Genomic DNA, 23,234 nt, shown 5'->3' on the forward strand with positions numbered 1-23,234 from the left:
ATGACGGAGTCGGCCTTGTTGAAGATGTGGTGGGGGCATCGGTCGGTTGGCGATCCGGAGTGGATGGTGTTCATCGTGCGGATGGTGTCTTCGGTGCTGATCGGGATCCAGGCGCGGATGGTGGTGGTGGGGGGGTTCGATTCTGTGGGTGGGGGAGTGGTCTGGTCGCCGAAGCTGTTGTGTATGTCTGCGATCTTGCTGTGGAAAAACGAGGCGAGAGAGTCGCAGAGGTCTTGTGAGGGAATGATGTCGTTGTTGCCGGCGCTGGAGTTGGTGAGCTCTTTGACGATGCTGAAGAGTTCCTTGCTGTTGTGGGCATTATTGTCTAGACACTCCCTGAATGCTGACTTCTTGGTGGTGCGGATCAGCTGGTGGTGTTTGCGGGTGGCGAGTTTGAGGGCGGTCATGTTGTCTGTGGTTGGGTTTCTTCGCCAGGCTTTCTCGAGGGCGCGGCAGTTCTTTTTGGAGTTCTTGAGGTCGTCGTTGAACCAGGAGGCTTTTTTGCTTCCTGGTTTGTTGGGACGGTTTTTCAGGGGTGCTAGGTCGTCAGCGTAGTTGGTGATCCACTGTGCGAGGTTGTTGGCTGCTTGATTGGGGTCCGTTGATCTGGCAGGAGGGTTCTGGTTTAGTGATGTGGTGAGCTGGGCGGTGGTAATTTTGTTCCAGCTTCTGCGGGGGATCTGTTGTGGGTGGTGGTGGGTCGTGGTCTTTCTGAAGCTGAAGTGGACGCAGCTGTGGTCTGTCGATTGGAGTCCCGTGGAGTGGTTGAAGGAGATGTGCTTGCTGGAGGAGAAGTTTGGGTCGAGCGTGTGTCCGGCGTAGTGGGTGGGGGTGTTCACCAGTTGTTGGAGTCCGATATTGGCGAGCTTGTCCAGCAGGGTGGTGGTGTTCCTGTCGTTGTTATTCTCCAGGTGGAAGTTGAGGTCCCCTAGGAGAATGTAGTCATCGGAGGGGAGGGCGTGTGGGCTGACAAAGTCAGCGATGTCTTCGCTGAATTGTGTGCGGGGTCCTGGGGGGTCTGTAAATGAGGGTGTCACTGAGTGTGGTCTTGGGCTCGGTGTGTATCTGGAAGTGTAGGTGTTCGGCGCCTGTGAGGGTGTCGTCGGAGCTGGTCGTGATGCGGATGGTGTTCTTGTGGACGATGGCGATGCCTCCTCCTGTTTGATTGATGCGGTCCCTTCGTATGATCTTGTAACCGTCAGAGATGGCTATGGCGATGTCGGATGCTGATGAGGCGTTCATCCAGGTTTCAGTGAGAAAGGCGACGTCCGGAGTTGTGGAGTCGAGTAGGTTCCATAGTTCAATGGTGTGTCTGTGGACCGAGCGGGTGTTGAGCAGGATGCACTTCAGGTGGTTGATGTTGGAGCTCCGCTTGGCGTGAGCGGATGCAGTGTAGGTCTTGATGCAGCAGAACTTGCAGGATTGGCAGGTGAAGGGTCCATGGGTGCGTCCTGGGTTGGCTCGGTAGCAGTCTGGGAGTTGGCCAGTATTGAGTGCAGTGAGGGTGGCGGCGTCGTACGTTTGGCGGGTGGGATGGCCTCTGCGGGGTCCAGGGGGTCTGGCGCTGGGCGCGGACGGGCGCGGACGGGCGCAGACGGGCTTACCTTTGGCGCGCCCGCTGCGCGTATGCAACTCTGCCATAAGTGGAGAGTTGAGGGGGCAGAGCGAGGGAGGAGCAGCTGGGAGGCGGGAGCGGGGTGGCGAGTGGGGAGGGGATCGGTCCGGAGATGCTGGAGGGAGCGGGGGTGGGGCCGCGGGGGAGCAGCGGCAGGGAGCGGGGAGGAGAGACGGGCTAAGGGCACAACAATGCAATAATAATGGCACAGGCGAGATCGGGGGCACAACCAAGGAGGTCGCTGGCACAAATACCAAAACAATGCAATAATAATGGCACAGAATGCAGGAGATACAGTGCGAATACGATATCAGGCACACCAAGGAGGGCCGCGCGGCGGGTGGATCGACCAGTTCTGACCAGGTCAGGACGGTCACAGCTCCTCGCCTCGCGGGTATTGCCTTATGTTGTCAGTGTATCCTCATTTACAACTAATTCTATATTGAAAGCATGAACCTGTTGAAAAGATTTTTCAGTTTCACCATGTAGTTTTTTGTTGTTTCTTATAAATGTTGTTTGTTATCGGTTACTAAGTGAACCTTTGCAAAGCATAGATCTTACATTTTGCAATGTAATTTCCACTACTGCTTTATTACTATTCTAGCATTCTTACTTTTGATTTAGTGACCAGTCATATCTCAACTCAAAATTGCAGGTAGTAGATACTCCAGGGATCTTGGATCATCCTCTGGAAGAAAGAAATACTATTGAAATGCAGGCTATCACTGCACTTGCACATCTCCGAGCTGCTGTGCTTTACATAATGGACGTGTCTGAGCAGTGTGGACACAACGTGGAAGAGCAGATGGAGCTTTTCAGAAATATCAAACCTCTTTTTGCCAATAAGGTATGGTTATTTTAAAAATTCTTAATGGCATACTAGTTTGCACACACATTACACAGGTTGATGGTGGGCTGTTTTTTAAAATGAATTCTTTCTTTGTTTTAGCCATTGATCATCGTTGTAAACAAGTGTGATGTGAAGAGGGTTTCAGAACTCTCCGAGGAAGAAAAGGTTTGATGTTCAATTTTTACTTTCTTTTTCATTGGTGTACCTGTTTAAAGTTAAACTAAATAAATATACTAAATACATGTTTTAGGATCGTCTTAATATGATAAAATATTAAGATTCCTCTTTATATCTGGCTTCAGTTGTGTCGTAGACTCTGTATTGCAAACATGATGATTTCAAAACTAATCCTTCCTGCTCCTTATAATCAGCCTCTTCTATTAAGTGAAGGATGGTTACGAAGACCTAAGCTAAAGGGAAGATGATGTGAAGGAATGAGAGGCAGAGCCTCCTGCAGCTTAGTAGTTGTAAGGGCTGGTCTGGATTCCAAGGTACAGCATCTGGAGTCAGACTTGTCAGTGTTAGGTGTCCACCTACAGAGAACTCCTTGTACTTAAATTTAACCATAGAACGGAAATAGGAAAAAAATGCCTCCGACTGGGGCTCACCCAGTACTTAGAAACCAAAACAAGAGCCCCAGAGGGTGATTGACTGGGAGGTATAAATTTGACAGTCAGAAGGAGATTAGCAAGGCACAACAGGAAAGGCAACCAGGCAGGGTAAAAGCAAAGGTGAAGGGTCAAGCCAAGTGCAAACTAATGAGAGGAGCTTCAATAACGGCTGTTGCTGTACAAGTGAGTTCTGCGTGAGTCAGGCCTAAATCCTCAAACGGCCCCTATTTCTCTGGAAGCCTGTGCATGTGCTGGCCTACTATTGGCTGCGGCTGCCGCTTTCTGACTGGGAAATGTAGTATCACGTGTCATACTATATAATTTCCACTGTATTATGTGCCATGTACCTCACTGTGTTATGTTACCTGAGAAGTGGCTGCAGCCAGTAGATGCCAGCGGTGGTGTTGGATGAAGAGGGAAAAGGAGGTACAGATGTAACAAGTCTTAATTACTGTAGCCTTCTGCGATACTTGAGGACTTTCTGAAAAAAATAGTGTTATTATATTTCCATTTTCATGTTTTGGTGTAGTGGTTGGTATCTGAACCCTTTTCAACTGCCCTTCAGAGTTTGTCTAACCTTGTCACACCTGTGTCCCAGTCTCCACACTTACTACCTTCTCACCTTATCCTTTCATCTTTCTGGTGTCAACCTATCTGCCTTCCCTGCGCAGGACCGATTTGCCTTTGTCAAGATGTGGCAACATCCTGGTGAAGAGTAGTCCCTTCCCCCTGCTCCTTATGGAATAAGGGAGTAGCCAGTGTCCATTTGTCTTCCCCCCCCACACCCCTCCTCTTTGCACATGCCCACTCTGAATTCTTCACATATCTGAAAGCTGATACCGTTTTCTAAAGATATAATGTATCTTTGTCAAAACTGGTGGTATTCCATGCCAATTGTTTATGCCGTGGATAAAAGCGAATCCGCCTCAGACTGTCTGTCAGTGTCTAACGGCTCCATTCATGTTGCCCGCTTATCCTGCTGCCTCAACATTTTGATACAGTGGCTGGGCTGAGAAGCTTCTGCCCATGAGTATTTGTAGGGTCAAATGGACCTTTACCGTAAAGAGGCAGTACTGACTCAACGAGTTACGCATGAGAAGAGGAGTCCTAAAAAAAGCAGAGGATACACAAATCGCCTAAGATACCACATTTGGTGTGGCAGGGTTCGTGCTAAGAAGCTGCAATACTGCTTGGTCTGTTCAGCCCACTCAATGTTTCTGCCCAGCATGGAACTTAATGGGTGTTTTTAAGGGGTGTTTTAAGATAAAAAGCATACTTGGACCCCTCACCAGGAATGTTTAACCACTTGGAAACCTGACATTTGAATATATACACAACTGTAATAGATTCTGACATGAAAATCTGTACTTTAATCTGACATTGTGAACCTAGCATGGCAGTACGTGTGTGCTCACCTAGGACAGTGTGACGCTACCATCACCACGCACTGGCATGAACACTTTCACAGTTGCAAATGACTATAAAACAGACACACCCACTGTGCTCCATGTCCCACACTAACAATCAACACAGTAACACCCACCTACAAATTAGTTCATCCCACCATTCTGCACATCGCAAAATTCTATTGACACCCACCAAACCTCATGCACTATTAAAGCAGCTTACACTCTTCTGACTGCTGCTGTATCAATTTTGTGCAACTTAGTAAAAATCTTTGCACTGGCATTGCCAGTAGTTGTTTCATGTTCTCATGTGTTCAAACATTTCAGTAGTAAACAGATTTTCAGCGCCACGGCACATGACAGCCCATCTTGTTGGTATTGGAGACACCTGTCAACCTCTATTTGGTCCCTACCTTGCCATTGGAATTACTAGTTTTCCAGGTGCGCTGCAGACACTGCCCCTGAACCATCAAAGAAAGTCAGAGTTGACAGAATTCATAACCAAAGAGCCTAATTACTCTTACCTGCCCTCTTTCACTTTCTAATTTGATGTATCATTGCATCCTAGTGGCTGGACTAGACCATGTAGCTAGAAGAGGATTGGTGTTGTACATTCACCTCTGGTTAGTCAAAGCTACCCCTTATACCACCAACCTCTGTGGTGCTCACCTCTCAGTTTCTCTTCTTTTATCTGATTAAGTAGAACTGGAAGATGCTACGGTTTTATATTTAGGGACCAGATCATTTCCTTATTTCCCTTATGCAAACTAAGGGCTATTTTGCTTCTTAATTTATGGTTTGATTAGTTGAGAAAGATCACTTTCTAAAACTGACACTCACCAAGTTTGCATCTGTTGATTTGGGAGATGGCTTCCAGTAAACTTGCTGCAGGTGTTTTCCGAGTAACTTTCATGGGTTTTGTGATAGTTAATAATTCGTAGTAGAATGTCTCAATTTTTCACATTTGACTTTAAAATGGCTGCTAGCATGAGGGTTGTAACCTAGGCCATTCTCTCCTTTTCATTTGCATGAACAAGTTTGCTTGTTGAAATTAAGAAATTATCCCCACTGTCACATGGCAAAGGATTGAATTGTTCTACTTAGTTATAATTTGATTAAGCTAGTTTTAATAATGTACAAACGATTGGATTTCTTTGCCTGGTTTTCTCCCGTCTGAAGTATGTTTTAAAGTATTTGGTGTTTTGTAGTTTTATTGCTTGTTTTTATTTAACCGCCTTTTACAGAGTTCCTGAATTGTAGACTTTTAAATCTATCGTTTATTATAATTAAATTGATTGTTAATTGGGTTTCAGAATATTTTTAAGGAGTTAGAAGCTGAAGGTATTCCTGTACTGGAGACAAGCACTTTAACAGAAGAAGGTGTGATTAAAGTTAAAACTGAGGTATGTGCTGTGCTCTTAATTTTATCAGCAATTGCAATATGTTCAATAAAGCTAGGGAATTCATAAATGTATTTGATTTGCACTCTAGGCCTGTGACAGACTTTTGGCCCATCGCGTTGACACAAAAATGAAAGGAAATAAGGTGAATGACATCTTAAACCGGTTACACTTGGCTGTACCATCAAAAAGAGATGAGAAGGTATGTTTCATAATCATTCAACATTAATTATATGGGTGTAGCATAAGTGTTTTTGGGTTTTATATTGTAGCGGGGTAGCTCTTTTATGTACTATGTAACACATTTTAGTTTACGTTTCTGCACACGTACACTGTCATGTCTTAGTCCCTGGTCCTTCATGATGCTATGAACTGTTCCTCCCAATACTATATTAATGTTTTCTACAATGCAACATTTCTATTTGAAACTGATGCAACTGGCCTCCCTGCTGCCATTAAATTGTACCTTAAATAGGACTTGCCATGCATTCCATTTTTTTCAGGTTTGTAGCAGTAATCTTTTTAATGTATTAATGTTGAGCTGGCACGTAAGTTGTAATGGTTTGTTGATAAAAGGTGGTTATAGATATTCCTATAGAAATTATTCATCTTATTTGAAGTTTGTGTGTACTGTTTGTGTCTTAGGAACTCCAGAGCCCTTCACAGAGAGCACAATACATAACACAAGACAAAATCAGTGTTTAATACAAAAAACTCCAGTGAGGCTGATCAACAAAAACCATAGTAATCAGAAATTAAAAGGTCAAGTAGCAAGCAATGAAGAGTGTAGTAGTTCCTTTGAGGCGGTAGAAAGCAGAGTTTTTTATCCTGAAATATGGTGTTGTATGAGGGTCAGAAGACAAAAATTAGGCAAACAAAATAGGCCTCAGTAAATAATTTCCAGCGTGGCAGACACCCCAATTGTAGATGGAGTGTATATAGTTGAAGAAATTGACAATCTCTGCTCGAAATGAATACACATAGTGAGTTACCAGGCAATCCGGGCAGTAAAGGAGGAACAGTACGTTATCATTGGCAGTCCTCCTCATGGCTTGAGGTCAGATCAGTGGCTGGAGTACCGAAGGCAAAAAGAAGGTTGAGAAGAAACAGTTTCTGTGGATATATTGACTGCTTTCAGAGATATTGAACTTTAAGGCAATATAGTGTGAGTGGTCAGAATGAGTACATTTTGATCTCTAAAAAAGAATTATTATGTTCGAGGCATGTGGGCTGCTGAATTTATAACTGTGCATGGATCGCCACCTAGTGTTGGGTCTGGATGATTGCACATTGTTGTCCTGGAAGAGTCTTCGAAGTATCACGAGATAGGTGGCTCCTCCCCTGGACTACAGTGCGCATGGGCATCCTCTCCATGCTCAGATTGTTTTTTTCCGCCATTGGGTTCGGATGTACTTTCTTTACTCACGTTCGGAATATATATAAATACTCTTTCTCAAGGCCAAAAGGCCTTCGGGGCGTCGGTATTGTCTTTCGTTCGGTGCCTTGTACTTGTTCCAGTTCTTCGAGCAGGACGTCGAAGGCCGATTGCCTTTCAACACCAAAGGCCCCATCAACGATTGATGATGGAACGGAGTCCGTTCAAGCGCTGCCCCGTTTGCAATTCAAAATACCCTCACATCGATGTGCAATAAATGTCTCTCACCTGACCACGACGAGGCCAGCTGCATGGCCTGTTCCCGATTCAGATCGAAGAAAACTCTTCGGCTTCGACGCGCTGCACGACGGTCGGCGCAGGAGTCAGCACCCGAACCAGAAAACATCTTCGGAGCTGACGACGAGGAGGGTGTAGAAGAGGAGGATCCTGATCAACGGTCGGGTCCCGCGTCGGAGCAAGACTCCAACTACGATAAGGACGAAGAAGAATTCTACGTCCATGATGAAGACATCGTCGAGGTAGGAGACGACGCACAACCTATCGGGGCCGCCGACGACGACTCAAGCGAAGAGCTAGGCCCAACCGCAGTAGCGGGGCCTAATAAAGACTCTTCCACGGCTCAGTTCGAGGCATCGCCGGAAGGCCTTAGCCAAGATCTTCGTCCACATTCTATAGTCCCGCTTCCAGGCCCGACTAAGAACATTTCCAAAGAGCCATCGGTCGATCGGCCACAATCAGTGGAGAAATCGAAACCGAAACCTAAAGACACTAAATCGAAACCGAAACTGGTGAAAGCAACCATCGGCTCGACGACTTCGGAACCTACCAAGTCGAAACGTGTGCTCGACCCCTCGGGGTCGACAGGGGGTGTCGACCCGAAGATCGGGGCGCCGAAGCCCGTGTCTACTGTTAAGCACGTCACGCTCACGTCTACGTCCGGCTCCAAAGATGGCTACTCTTCCAATGGACTCGAGGCCCAAAAAGCCCTCGATCCGAAAATTCGGAAGCCGCTGCTAGTCAAGGCCTTCGTGTCGAATCCCAAACTCGGCCCAAAAGAACAGACCAAGTCGAAGCAAACGAGCGTACCTGCTGCGCAACAACGGCTCGAGTCGACGCAAGGCCACAAGCAAGATGAACAGTCGAAGTCGGTTGGATCAAAAACAGCGCCTACCTCGAAGCAGGTCAGTCCATCGCCAATGCTTACGGCGCCGATAAAATTCGGACTTCTACCGACAGCACGACCTAAAACGGTCCAACTCCCAAAGGCCACCGACACATCCAAGTCATAATCGGTAGCCGCAACCACTCGGCCCATGGAGGACGACGTTCTGTCCCAGGCACCTCCTATGAGAACCAGTCGAAACTATTCATCGACTCCGATTCAGGAGACTCACCATTTATAAACGGAAAATCATTCCTGAAACTTCTATGGAGTCCTACAAGATACCACTAAAGAAGAAGAGGGACTCTGCCACCTCTCCTGCCCTTTTTGAACCCATACAACCATATGGACGAGGCTGTAACTACTCTCCCACACCTGTCACTGAGGATGTGGAGGAAGGGGACAATGAGGACCAGTTTAATTATCCCATTGACACAGATCAGGATGAGTCCCAGCCATGGACTGACACTGTTGACCCTGATGAACCACACACCACCCCTGACACTCAGTCCTATGCGATCAAAACATCGCCTTCTGAGGATACTGCTGCGTTTAACGCCCTAATTGAAAGGGCAGCCCTTAACCATGATGTCGACATGCACGCTGACCCAGTGGAGGAAGACTTTCTCTTTGATACGTTCTCAACCTCAGAAAGATCTGTAAAAACTCTGCCTATGCTCAAGGGTGTGCTCAAACATGCTGGTGCCATTTTTAAAGAGCCAACTAAAGCAAGGGTGGTGAACCCCAGGATTGAGAGGAAGTACCGGCCTGCGCCTGTAGACCCTACGTATATCAAGGGCCTACTCCCCTTGGACTCCTTGGTGGTAGCTAATGCTCGTAAGAGAGCGAACTCTCAAACAAGTGGTGATGCTCCTCCTCCGGACAAAGAATCCAAGATCTTGGAAGCTTCTGGCAAACGTGTAGCAGCACAAGCGGCTAATATTTGGAGGATCTCAAATACACAGGCCCTATTAGCAAGATATGATCGGGCCCACTACTACACGTTCGAGCAGCTGATGCAACACCTGCCTGATGCTTATAAGGAGGGAGCAGAAATGCTCATACAAGAAGGGAAGTTGATCTCCAATGCGTCCATTAAATGTGCGTTAGATGCAGCTGACACAGCGGCTAGGGCCATAAACACTAGCGTGATGCTCAGGAGGCATGCCTGGCTCCGCATCTCTGGTTTCAAGTCGGAGAACCAAACTACTCTACTTAATCAGCCAGTTAACCCTGACTTTTTATTTGGTCCTGAGGTAGACACCACTCTAGAAAAGATTAAAAAAGACACAGACACTGCCAAATCCATGGGAGCTCTGCAGTCTCAACAGTTAAGGGGCGGTTCCTTTCGTCGCTCGGGTAACAGGGGAGCTTCTAGGGGACAGGCGTCGCAACAACCCCAATACACCAAAGGAGGCACACAATCCACCTATAACAAGAACAATAGGGGTGGATACCGTGGGAACAGCACCAAAGGCAGAGGACGAGGAAATACTAATGCCAGATCCTCCGCCACTAACAAACAGTGACGTCTTGTCACTGCCCCCGACCGTATAACACCGGTCGGGGGAAGACTTCAGCAGTTCCTGCCAGTCTTGTAGTGTAGCTCCTATTTTCCCAATAGGCTCTGCGCATTGGAATAGTACCTACAGCAGTAAAGGCCTAGGCCAGACGTTAACTAGGTCTACTACTGTCGATACTAGACTTAATTTTTGGGTTTGCCAGCTAAGCTCAGAGTTCGCTAGAAACTTTCTCGAATGTTCAAGGAAGGATGAACTCCCCTGATTAGACAAGAAGGGATTTAGTTTCTGACAACCATAGAACATGACAACTTTGCTCTCCCCAATCAAGAGTCAATCTCGAGAGTCGTGTGAGCACAAGGCAATTATTTTACTCAGTCAGTACGTGCATTCTTAGTCTCATCAGAATGTAGAGAAAAGGAAGAGACGGGCGTGTTCAATAAAAGATGTTATTTATTGATCAGTCTCTTTTCTCGTACAAGAGAAATGGATCGATATTATTGCAATACTTATAGTTAAGTAAAGTGCATACATTAGAAGCAATAGTATAAAATAATACTGTAAAAACATTGATATGGTTTCTGAGCCATATGATGTTTAAAATGATTAAAATATATTTACATACACATATACATTTTGACTAAACGTACTCAACTGGTGTTTCTAAATACGCCTACCCCGTGTACCTGACCTAAGTCTAATGCGTGGGCGGGAATAGAAAGTTACAGTTTAGTTTAAGTTTGTTTTTGCCAAGTGAATAACTAAAGAATTCTCTAGGAGGGGTTATTCAGTTCTGTACCTGGAATTTAGGATGAATGAGGAATGGTATCTCTTTCTCTGCTCTCGATATTCCAGGCTGCCTGCGAGGGCTGCCCAGAAGCGCCGGTGCTGGGTCTCTCGGCTTGAGATAGCAGCGCGTCTCTCAGCGCGTCAGGAAGGCGGGGCTGCTGCCTGCGGGGTCTGCTTCTGCTCTCGGCTTTGGCAAGTATGGCTGCTCCGTCTTGTCACCACGCGTGTGTTTGCATAGGGCAAGGTCGGCAATATTTATACCTTAAAGGTGCCGAGATTGACGTAAGGATGGACATAGGTACGTCAATAAAGATGTCATACGACTTGCTCGTTAGCACATTCTTTACTAAAGTTCTCTGTGAAATCAAAACAATGGCCGCACGGATTATCCAGGTTGTCATAGGTTTGATTTGTTATGAGAACGTCGTATGCCTTATCAGGGGCTGGAGGAATGTCGCTTGTCTAATTAGATCTCAAGCGTTATGACCTAATCAGATAACACGTTCCTGTGCCGTAGTGTGACTGCGTCAGATAACGGTATCTGTATCATGGGGGTTTTCTTGCCTCATGGGCTGACTGTTAGTTAACTAGCTAGTAAGTTTAACCAGAATAGGGTCAGGAATAGGGGGATCGAATCAGAACCTATAGAAATACACGACACCCACTCCACGCTAACTATGGTCATATCTACTAATCTATGCATAGTATAACATAGTACAACATACTATAGAGTATAGTGTATACCTTACCACCCCAAAATACATAAATGCATTTCGAAATTTTCAAATATACTGAAAAATTGCAGTCATATATATTGTATGCACTTAAGCTATGAATTAAATGCAAAAGTAAACACGCATTGTTATGTATTATTGCTTGTTGGTATATGAGAAATACACATGAAATGGCTCTTAATATGGCTATACAGAAAAAAAGTCGAAACCATTTCATCACATAAAATCTATTGCGAACATACCAGCGGGCAGCTAAAGTCTATAAAGTCTATAAAGTATCTAAAATAGAAATCTTAGTTCTCTAGGAATAGTCTCTTACTTTAAGCAGAAAATCAGTGTCCCGGGAAAAAATATATAGAAAAATATTTTAGGGGCTTGCTGAAAAAAGTTGCTGTCCGTGAACTGGATTGTAATTGTTCATGTGACTTTATTTTTAAAGTTGAAGGCCGAATTCAGGGAACGCCGTGTGCGAGTTTACTCAAAAGTCTCTATTTCTGTTCCGGAGAGAACATCATATCATTCAGGCTTTCGAAAAAACTGTCAACAGCTTCATGGGAAAGTTCCTCTAAGTCGGAAATAGGGGTAACCATGCATTCATGCGCATGATTGTCTCCATTGACATTCTGATTTGCATTGCTGACAGAAGGTCGTACCTGTTCGATGCTGCTTTCATCTTGAACTTCACTACTCTTCAATCGCAGTGGTGAAGATTCCAGGAATGCCGTCATCAGAATTGGCAGCCTTTGAAGGCAGCACAGTGCGTGAACCTTGGTAGGAACCAACAGTGTATCTGCATCCACCGGCGCATCCGATTGTAGCGTCAGACAGGTGTCTAACACGCATTCTTCTCCGCATAGCAGACACCTTAGTACAGGTAAAACACACCTTTGCCACATTGGTCGAAATGATAGAAACCAAGTCATGTTTAGGTCTCTAAGCCGGGAGAGTCCCAGGATTTTTGATATCCGGTCCCGGTATCCAATGGCTAGGATCGTATCTTCCATTGTCGCGAGAGTTTGATCTGTGACATGGGTTGCCATAACGAAAAATAAGGACTAGGAATAGGATTCCTGCAATTAGTCCCAGGATCAAGGGAAGTCCGCCAAAAATCGAATGGACGAAGTCTGGAAAAATACCCAGTATGGCTTTGAATGGTGTTAATGCCATCGAAAATACTGTCTTAAATACCTTTGAGACCCCAGTGGTATCAGAAATATTTAAGATTTCGCTCAGAATTTCCGCGAAATGTACGGGGGAATTAGTTGATAATAATGTATGTATCTCTGCAGTCGTCCTTGCGACTTGTAGATCATACGTTTCTTTAGATGACGTGAGCCTTGTAGGCGTCTGAAGAAGCACTGTTTTCATTCTGCTTAAAGTGTCTATTCGAATAGAAGTAATTTTCAGACCGGGCCATGCCCTTGCCTCCCTGTCTGGAAAGGAGCTGGGAAACAAAGAACGTCCACAGCACTTGACCTTCGCCGTCGTAGTGACGAGATAAGGAGTCCCGGGCATAAGACTACAGCATCTGCGGTCTATAATAAGAATGTAACTCCCATTATAGAGTCTTTGAAAGAATGGTTCTATTTCAGTTGCAGGTGCGCCTTGCTGGTGACATGAAAGGTTGTATGAATTCCCTTCACAGGCTCCGTGCAAGCTAATACCGTTACACAGAAGCGTGCCGCTTAGTGACATAGCACAATTGTTGCCACTAAGAAACACTTTCTGTCCTTTGTTACTGACACATGCATGTGAATAGGGCAGGTTCCATGTTGTTTTAAGGTACCCCTTTCCCAATTTCTCGTACATGCCAGCCTGTATATATTTTTGGCAGTATTGAAACCTGAAGGTTGAGATTGGAATATTTATGATTCCGTGGATTATCCATTCACTGACAGGTCGTTCTGACATTGTCAACGGTAATCTTTCTAGTTTTTCAATGCTCAAGATTGTATAATCAGCACCCTTCTGCGCCATACCGATCTGTCTATCAGTAAGGTTAAAGATTTGGAATAGTGACGTTGTGTTGATTAAACGCCAAGGCACATAGCCTGAACGCAGATTTTGTAACGTCCAGCCAAGCTGTACAATAGAACGCAATTGTGACTGACCATGTTGTAATAACAGTAAGTCTTGCGATAATATATCGATTGCTGAAGACACAATGCTGTCCAATGAAAAAATTCTGGAGGACAGAGTCATTAACCCATTGTCCACTACAGAAAGTGATTTTTCCAAATTAATACGGTCAATTTCCCGTATTCTCTCTGCTGTCTCAATTTGAGTAACCTTCCAGGCCTCATTGTATGCTGCATATACAGAGGCTGCTATGAAACGCTTTTGACGCTGTTTGCGTGGTCCCATTATGAAATCACGCAAGTCAGCACCATCAGTAAGTAAAGTTAGGTGTTGCTTAATTTCAGGCAGTGTGGAAGTTTGTAGCCATTGAAGGCATAATTTGCCCACACTGTAGGTTGTTATTATCCCTGGGTGATGTCTTTGGGGATATCTAGGGTCTGGCCTGGTCATTTTGAAACCCTGTGTTTTATTCAGGAATCTATCTTGACAGTTATTTGTATCTGTGGGCCAGATCAACCATTGTTTCCAATCAGGATGTGTTCTGTTTTGGTTAAGTATATGGTTTATGTCTATTTCTTCATCTGTTTCAGAGTTATTGCTAAACATTGCTGGCTTTGGAATAGACAGGTTATTTAAATCTTTGATTTTGGCTAAGCCAAGACAGGTGGTTTGTTGAACGGTGTCATTTAAAAATATCATTTGTTCTGGGATCATGCAGGCTCTAAACAAAGCTTCTAAACCCTGTACTTGCCATTCTTTTGTGCCCCAAACACTTTTCAAATCAACATGTTTGTCCCAATAATCAAATCCAAAAGTATTCATTTTTTCAAAGAAAGAATCTGAATATATCAATTTTGTGTTGGTTATCATGGTTTTCATCCCTGTCTTGTTTGACAATTTGTAATAAAATGTTTCAGCATTAGTTATGTTAAAACCTGAAAAATATGAATATTTGCCATACACGGTTCTAGAGCTCCCTTTTGGAGGTGTAGCACAATGTTCCCATTGATTAAAATTTAAAACATTTCTAGGTTGTGCAGATTTATGCAAGAAATGGTTACCATAATGGTTATAGCAGTACATGCTGTCATAATTTGTAGAACCCTGCAAATAATCATGTTTTGTAAATTTAGCAGACATTACTAAGTCAGACATCATATTGTTTATACTTTCAAAGTCCCAATCATCAGCAAATGAGTTTGGTTTAGCAAAGTCACTCAAGGAGATCTTGATTTGGTGTGGATATTTCAGGATCTCGACCGGACCATAAATTTCATAGTCAGTGTTGTCCCAGGCTACCCCACCAGATATTGGAATTGCTGTGAAGTTGGCTGAAGAAAGTTCTGAAGAAAGTTCTCTTTTCTCGACGTGTGAAGATGTGTGTGGTTTGAGGACCAAGTTGATGTTCTGACTTGCTGTGTCCATTTTAGCATATTTTCCCTCAATGAAGCGTCCCAAGGTAAATACCATGATGAGCCAAAGTATGAGGATAAATGCACCAAAACCCACCCAAAATTCAATCCATGGAGAAACTAGATATGTTTCTTTCAGTTGTTTCAAAAGTTCCTTAGCTTTGTCTTTAAAGGATTTTGATGATGGCTGTGTCTTTTGTTCGCTGAAGCCTTCAGAGGAATCATCGAAGTTGATGAAGTAACCGGATGCAGTTCTGTCAATTGTTCCAATTGGTTCAGGATTTTTGTTTCTCGCATTTTCACTTGGTACTTCTGTATAGATTGGTGTGTCTCTGCTAAATGTCTTTATTTGGGTTTTCAGAGGTCTAAGTTCTATTGCATTGTTGCATAGTCCTTGTTGTTCTTCTGTAGGCGTTTCGAATGTGATGAGCCTCTTTGATAGGACCTCTGTACTGGTAGCAAACCTTGGTGTTCTGCTACTTATTGGGAGTCCACTTGGCCTACTGTTGGTTATCGGCCACATGTTGTGGTTTTACCAGGTCGATGGATACAACTCGGTTCTCCTTTTTTCCAGCAAGTGGCGGTAGTACAACTGATCTTGTCCCGTTGACAGACAATACAGGAACTGCTTTTCTGTAAGAAGGCCCAAATTCCTTCTTTACCGCGATCTTCTCCCTGACTAGATCCCCGACTTTTGGAATCCAGACAGGTCTTGCTGGGACAGGTGGTGATTCTTCAGTGGTCGTTGGCTGTTCTTTCAACTGTATGTTGCTCAGGTCTTTTCTTGTTTTGTTTAAGTCCTGCAAAATAGCCAAACGGTCTTTGACATCAAAGCTTTTTTCTGTTACCACTGAAGTCTGACTATCAAGGTCAGAGATCAACATCCTAGTTCCGAATAATAATTCGTACGGACTGAATCCCTTCAGAGAATTTCTTGGCAAGTTATTTAGACTACGTTGGACACTTATTAGATGTTTGACCCACCCAGCTCCCGAACCTAATATCCTTTCTATTATAGATTGCTTTCTGTCTTGGTTTTTTCTTTACACCATCCCATACCCTCAGGAAGGAAGTGAGAAGATTCCCGCTGGGCTGTGCTCATTTGGCCATTCCTTCCCCCCCCAGGCTGGATTGCCTGAGAAAAGGAAAAAAAAAATGGTCGAACGTAGCATGCTCTTAGCGTATATGCCAATTAGACTCGCAAATCTTGTATAACAGTCCGGACGTCAGCCGAGTGCTGTGGATCTACATTATAAGTGGGAACTAGCCTGTATATGTTAATCGCAAGCCATTCTTTTTAGTGGTGATGTTATCTGCCTTGATACGACGAGGTATTAAACTGCTTCTCTCCCCACTGCGATCTCTGTTGCAGTTTGGGCAGTTTTTTACAAACATGGTGTAGTGCAGGCTCATGCCTGGCCACCAGTACCGTGATTGTAATTCTTCCAGAGAATCTTTTAATTTAAGGTGTCTGAGACCCTCGCCCATGTGTGCGTCTGCGATTAACAAGTTTCTCCTGTCCATGTTTGGAATCACTCTATCCCCCACTCCAGGGATTCGAGCAAAAGGAATGGAGTTTGCATCTATGATGTATGTGTAATTGAGTGGATAGTTGATCGGTAACGCCGAGCAGTCGCCTTTTGATGACGTTTTTACTGCCAGCAATGTTTCGCCGTCAATGTATTTTAATGTACGCTTTTTTCGATCTACGGGAGCCGGTTTACTGGCTGCGGCTGTTTCAGCCAATGAATTCCCTACAACGTGAACGCCATCACGCTGATGACTCAGTGAGTGTGTCACGTGAGTCTTTGGTAGTTCTTTTTTCAAAAGAGCTACCTGTTCCCAGAGCAATCTCTGCTTTATTGGTGCATCTGTGTCATCTTTGTAACCGTTCTGAATCCATGTCTGCAAATCCTTGTTATATGCTTTGACGCAGAAATATGAATCTGACACTATAAGCGTCGGGAATTCGCGATCCGCATTATCTAGCGCCATTTTCAAAGCTAATATTTCAGTTTGTAGTTCTGAATTAGTTTCTACTGAGTGTGATTTTGTTAATAGAGGTCTTAGTTTACCTCCGTGCCACACTTCTTTTGTAATCTCACATGTGGGATTGTATGCATGTTCTCCCCAAACGGAGGGTTGAGCATGTCCGTCTGTATAGATTACACAGGCGTAATGTCGTAGAGGCAGAATGTCGATTGGCAGAGGATACGTTTTTTCATATTTTAGATTTTTTAATTCTTCTAGTTTCTTAAAAGACTGTTAACCAGGCAATACTTGATAATTCATATCCTCCGTACTGGATTTTCAGATGGGCAATTCTGGACTTTTTGAAGTTGAATTTGTAACCCTCTGCAGCGAAACCAAGTATTATGGTGTTCACTCTTTTCAAGTGAGTCTCCAAGTCATCATCTGTTAAGTAAATGTCATCGACATAAGATAATGCTTCATCATCATATAGTTGTAGTAATTCTGTTACTCTCGCTGAGAATACCCCCGGGCTGTTCTTGTACCCCTGGGCTAACCGACAGAATTGTTTTTGAGTGCCATTTACTGAGAATGCAGTTAAATATCTGCTCTCTGGTGCTATGTTTTGACAAAAGAATCCATTGGAGATGTCCAAGGTTGTTTTGTATTTTTTGCGCACTGTTATTCATTAGTGCAGCACTGTGTGAGTTTTGCACTGCAAAAGTTTTGCAACATGTGTTAAGGTGTCGGTAATCCAAAACTAGACGATATGAATTGTCTGGTTTGGAGACCGGAAACAAAGGATTGTTCATTTGTGAGGTGCAAGTTTCAATCACCCCTTGGTATTCTAGCTGATCTAGTATTTCATTTACTTGTTTTTTAGCTTCTTGCTTAATTGGGTACTGCCTTTGTGCAGTAGGTTGTGATTTTAACTGGACTTTGTGAGGAGGAGAATCCTCATCCCATCCTACATGATTTTTATATAAAGCAGGTGCTAAGGCCACTGCCCACTTTCTAGCAAGTGTATATTTTTTATGAATCGGTATTTGATTCGAGAAGGCAGGCATAATTACTTCTTCGCCATGAGGGCACTCCCTGACAAACTCCGGTGGCCAGTCTTTTTCAGCTAGAAGGATGTCATAGCCCTTGGATAGGTTATCCCAAAATAGTCCCCTTATTTTCCTAGTCTTATCTCCCTCTATACGTAATGTTATCTCGTATATTTTGTGGGGCTTGCTAACTCTGGTATCTGCAGTTTCCACTTGAAGGTATTCATTCGTGTCCACTGTCTCCAGATGATTCATAAGGACTTTGCGAGCTATGCTCACCTCTGCTGCGCTGTCTAGCATTGTCTGAGCCCATTCTCCGTTTTTCAGTTGTGTCCTCAGTATTCTCGGCATTGTTAACTACCTTGATACTGGCTACCTTCTTTTTTGGAAATTGTGATTTCTTTTTCAGTTGAGCAGGTTCCTTGTCTTTGGACTTGGCGTGCTCTTCTGATCGTCCTCTTCTTTCCGATTTCTGCGAGGAATTCTGAAAAGATTGAGAGGGACGTGTATCAATGTCTTGATATCTATCAGGTTTTTTAATATTATCCCTATTTCTAAGGTTATATCTATTCCCAGAGGGTTCACTCTGAGGTGACCTTTGTCTCGGGTTTGGAGATTTCTCTCTTCGCCTAGGAGACCTTCCTCTGGACTGGAATTTCTTTTCTTTAGGATTGGATTGTTTATTTCCATCCCAGTTCTTTTTTGGTGAATTACTATTAAAAAATATTTTTTCTGGACTTGTAGTCAGTTGCGGTTTTACTGGTATTCCACCTAGACTATCTCTGCCTAGTTCTTCATAGGATTTTTCTATGATTCTGGCAATTTCAGCTGGTTGGTCTGCTATATCTGTCTCTTTTAACCTCTGGCGGATCGCCACGTTTGCTGCTTCACCTTTTATGTTGGCTAGTAATATAGCCGAGACTTGCTTGAAGTCTTTCAGTAATTTCATACCAAGAGTTAAAGCAGGTTCTGGACCGTATTCATCTTGAATTTGTTTTAGCACATCTGGTATTACCGAAATGGATGGAACACCGTGCGTTTTTGTATAGATGGAAGCAAAGACTGTACCCCAAGTGTCACAGTCCTCAATGTGTGGTGCGATTCCCATTGGGAGACATATAGTCAGAATCCTGTGTTTTTCCAGCGGGGTGGTGTCAGGAAACACCGCCTCTATTTGGGTAATTTTCTGTGCCAACCAGAATGGTATTTGTTCCCGTTTAGCTGGAACTTTACCTAGGCAGGATTGGATGTTCTGTGGTGTGATTTTATTTGTGTTCCCCTGGTGAGGGGTCAGCTGTGGAATTTTAATCGCTGGCTGAATTGTTGAAGTCCGCATTACATACTGAACTAATTGTCTATGAATTTTTAGTAGTTGTTTTAGCTGTATTAATAGCTCTGCTGCAGGCATTCTTTCGATGTCTGGATGTGGTGTGTATCCGGCTAGGACCGGCCACGTTGCTCCTGGTCTTCCTAAAGGACCGAGCCTTGTAATGTGATTGTTATGTATTAGGGCGCCATCAAATAAGAGCAAATGCTCTTGGAATTTGAGTGGTACTTCCACCTCCTCGAAAGGAGTGTACTCATTAGGAGGTTCCTCTACTTTGTAATAGTGGAAGTACTTTGTTACAGCATTTGCTGCTGGAAAATGTATCCATGTATAGTATACCTCTGTCTGCCGATATTCGTGTGCCTCAATTACGAATATGACTGTGCCACCTCTAGGTGTCAGTCCATTTTCTATAAGTTTTAAGGTTATAGATCTCCTTTTAATGACCGGAATAAGTATTATATCCGCGTCTGCTGCTTGCATGGTAGCATCAGCATCTGCTATTTCAGTAGCTAATCTAATTGCCTCTCTTTCTCCATCGCTGTCTCCCATTTTACTGACAGGATGGTATTATTTCTATTTGCAGATCAGGTTTCTTTATGGAAACAGAGATTAGATGCACAATATTTTGGAACTGTTTTATCCTTCAACGTTGACTAGACCAAGAACCATACATAGGAGTTCCCTCCTGCGAGGTTTTGGAGGATATAATAACCTTTCACCCACTCCAGACGTCTTTGGAGTATTTGGGAAAAGGGGTCTGAGTGAGAAAGCACGACTGAGTTACTCTAAATGTCTTACGTTAGTTTTATCGCCCTTTCCAAACGCGTTGGGCGCCATGTAGTGTAGCTCCTATTTTCCCAATAGGCTCTGCGCATTGGAATAGTACCTACAGCAGTAAAGGCCTAGGCCAGACGTTAACTAGGTCTACTACTGTCGATACTAGACTTAATTTTTGGGTTTGCCAGCTAAGCTCAGAGTTCGCTAGAAACTTTCTCGAATGTTCAAGGAAGGATGAACTCCCCTGATTAGACAAGAAGGGATTTAGTTTCTGACAACCATAGAACATGACAACTTTGCTCTCCCCTAATCAAGAGTCAATCTCGAGAGTCGTGTGAGCACAAGGCAATTATTTTACTCAGTCAGTACGTGCATTCTTAGTCTCATCAGAATGTAGAGAAAAGGAAGAGACGGGCGTGTTCAATAAAAGATGTTATTTATTGATCAGTCTCTTTTCTCGTACAAGAGAAATGGATCGATATTATTGCAATACTTATAGTTAAGTAAAGTGCATACATTAGAAGCAATAGTATAAAATAATACTGTAAAAACATTGATATGGTTTCTGAGCCATTTGATGTTTAAAATGATTAAAATATATTTACATACACATATACATTTTGACTAAACGTACTCAACTGGTGTTTCTAAATACGCCTACCCCGTGTACCTGACCTAAGTCTAATGCGTGGGCGGGAATAGAAAGTTACAGTTTAGTTTAAGTTTGTTTTTGCCAAGTGAATAACTAAAGAATTCTCTAGGAGGGGTTATTCAGTTCTGTACCTGGAATTTAGGATGAATGAGGAATGGTATCTCTTTCTCTGCTCTCGATATTCCAGGCTGCCTGCGAGGGCTGCCCAGAAGCGACGGTGCTGGGTCTCTCGGCTTGAGATAGCAGCGCGTCTCTCAGCGCGTCAGGAAGGCGGGGCTGCTGCCTGCGGGGTCTGCTTCTGCTCTCGGCTTCGGCAAGTATGGCTGCTCCGTCTTGTCACCACGCGTGTGTTTGCATAGGGCAAGGTCGGCAATATTTATACCTTAAAGGTGCCGAGATTGACGTAAGGATGGACATAGGTACGTCAATAAAGATGTCATACGACTTGCTCGTTAGCACATTCTTTACTAAAGTTCTCTGTGAAATCAAAACAATGGCCGCACGGATTATCCAGGTTGTCATAGGTTTGATTTGTTATGAGAACGTCGTATGCCTTATCAGGGGCTGGAGGAATGTCGCTTGTCTAATTAGATCTCAAGCGTTATGACCTAATCAGATAACACGTTCCTGTGCCGTAGTGTGACTGCGTCAGATAACGGTATCTGCATCATGGGGGTTTTCTTGCCTCATGGGCTGACTGTTAGTTAACTAGCTAGTAAGTTTAACCAGAATAGGGTCAGGAATAGGGGGATCGAATCAGAACCTATAGAAATACACGACAGTCTGGGAAAGCATTACCACGGACAGGTGGGTGAGACAACTTATACAACACGGTTATTGTCTAGAACTAACATCCACTCCACCCAACATACCCCCAAGGCACCGTCCTATGTCCGCAGAGCACATGCACTTATTGCAGCAAGAAGTCATCTCCATGCTGCAAAAAGGGGCCATAGAACTCGTGCCTTTAGAACAACAGGGTACAGGGGTGTGTACTCACTGTACTTCTTAATCCCAAAGAAGGACGGGTCTCTCAGGCCCATTCTAGACCTCAGACCCCTGAACCAATACATCCTATCAGAACACTTTCACATGCTCACTTTGCAGCAAGTTCTGCCATTGCTCAGTCAGGGAGATTTCCTAGCAACCCTAGATCTGAAGGCTGCCTATTTCCACATTCCCATTCACCCCAGTCACAGGAAATATCTCAGGTTCACCATCAACAACCAGCATTACCAGTTCAAGGTCCTGCCTTTCGGGGTCACTACAGCCCCCAGAGTGTTTACCAAGTGCTTAGCAACAGTGGCTGCGCATCTTCGGAGACAACACATCCACGTCTATCCATATCTGGACGACTGGCTTGTCCAGGCAAAGTCGGCCCAGCAGTGTGCCAGCCACATGTCCCGCACAATTCACCTCCTACACAGTCTAGGATTTTCACTAAATTACCAGAAGTCTCATCTTCAACCCGCACCTGTACAACAGTACTTAGGCGCAGAAATAAACACTCTCACTGCCACAGCACAACCCAACTCCGCGAGAGTCCACAGCATGCAGGTGCTGATTCAAAATTTCAGGCCACAACACTCACTCCCAGCGCAAGTGTTCATGCAACTAATAGGCATGATGGCCTCCTGCATCTTTATAGTCCCTCACGCAAGGCTACACATGCGTCCGCTTCAGGAATGCTTAGCACACCAGTGGAACCAGGCTCAGGGACAGCTGAAAGACCTAGTGTTGGTGATCGGTCGTGTATACAACTCTCTGCATTGGTGGAACACACAAAACCTTTGCAGGGGACGACCGTTCCAGGAGCCTGTACCACAGATAGTGCTAACGACAGACGCATCTCTCCAGGCAGGGCTGGGGAGCGCATGTCCTCCATTACACTGTGCAGGGACTATGGACAACGCAGCAGAAAAGGTTGCACATCAACCTACTGGAACTCATGGCAATGAAGGCATTCAAGTTGCATCTGTGCAACAAAGTCGTGCTGATCCGGACGGACAACATGACTGCGATGTATTACATCCAAAAGCAGGGAGGGACACACTCTCCACAATTGTCACACCTAGCACAGTGCATGTGGAAGTGGGCCATTTAGAGGAACATGTTCCTCATGGCGGAACAACTCCCAGGCAGGGACAACCAGATGGCGGACCTGCTCAGCAGACACAGCCATCAGATGCACGAGTGGGAGATACATCCCTCGGTGCTACAACCATATTTCCAGCAGTGGGGTGATCCAGAGATAGACATATTCGCCACACAAGAAAACGCAAAATGCCGCACCTTCGCCGCCAGGTTCCCACACCCGCAGTCTCAGGGCAATGCGATATGGATGAACTGGTCTAACAGATTTGCGTACGCTTTTCCTCCAGCACCACTCATACCGCTGGTAGCGCGCAAACTAAGGCAGCACTCCATGACCCTCATCCTGGTTGCTCCAACGTGGGCAAGGCAAGCATGGTACACCACGTT

At 44.5% G+C, this 23,234-nt stretch overlaps 1 protein-coding gene across 1 annotated transcript in view; it reads left to right on the top strand.

Annotated features, from left to right (window-relative positions):
* The window catches only part of GTPBP4 (GTP binding protein 4), a 240,503-nt gene that overhangs the window by 128,599 nt on the left and 88,670 nt on the right, over positions 1-23,234 (top strand). The window contains exons 7-10 of the mRNA XM_078663297.1: positions 2,271-2,462; positions 2,565-2,630; positions 5,796-5,885; positions 5,974-6,084. Of these exons, the coding sequence (XP_078519423.1) occupies positions 2,271-2,462; positions 2,565-2,630; positions 5,796-5,885; positions 5,974-6,084 (459 nt within the window). The remainder of the gene's footprint in view (positions 1-2,270; positions 2,463-2,564; positions 2,631-5,795; positions 5,886-5,973; positions 6,085-23,234) is intronic.

Source organism: Lissotriton helveticus, chromosome 10 (assembly GCF_964261635.1).
Source record: "Lissotriton helveticus chromosome 10, aLisHel1.1, whole genome shotgun sequence".
Taxonomy (NCBI): Eukaryota; Metazoa; Chordata; class Amphibia; order Caudata; family Salamandridae; genus Lissotriton; species Lissotriton helveticus.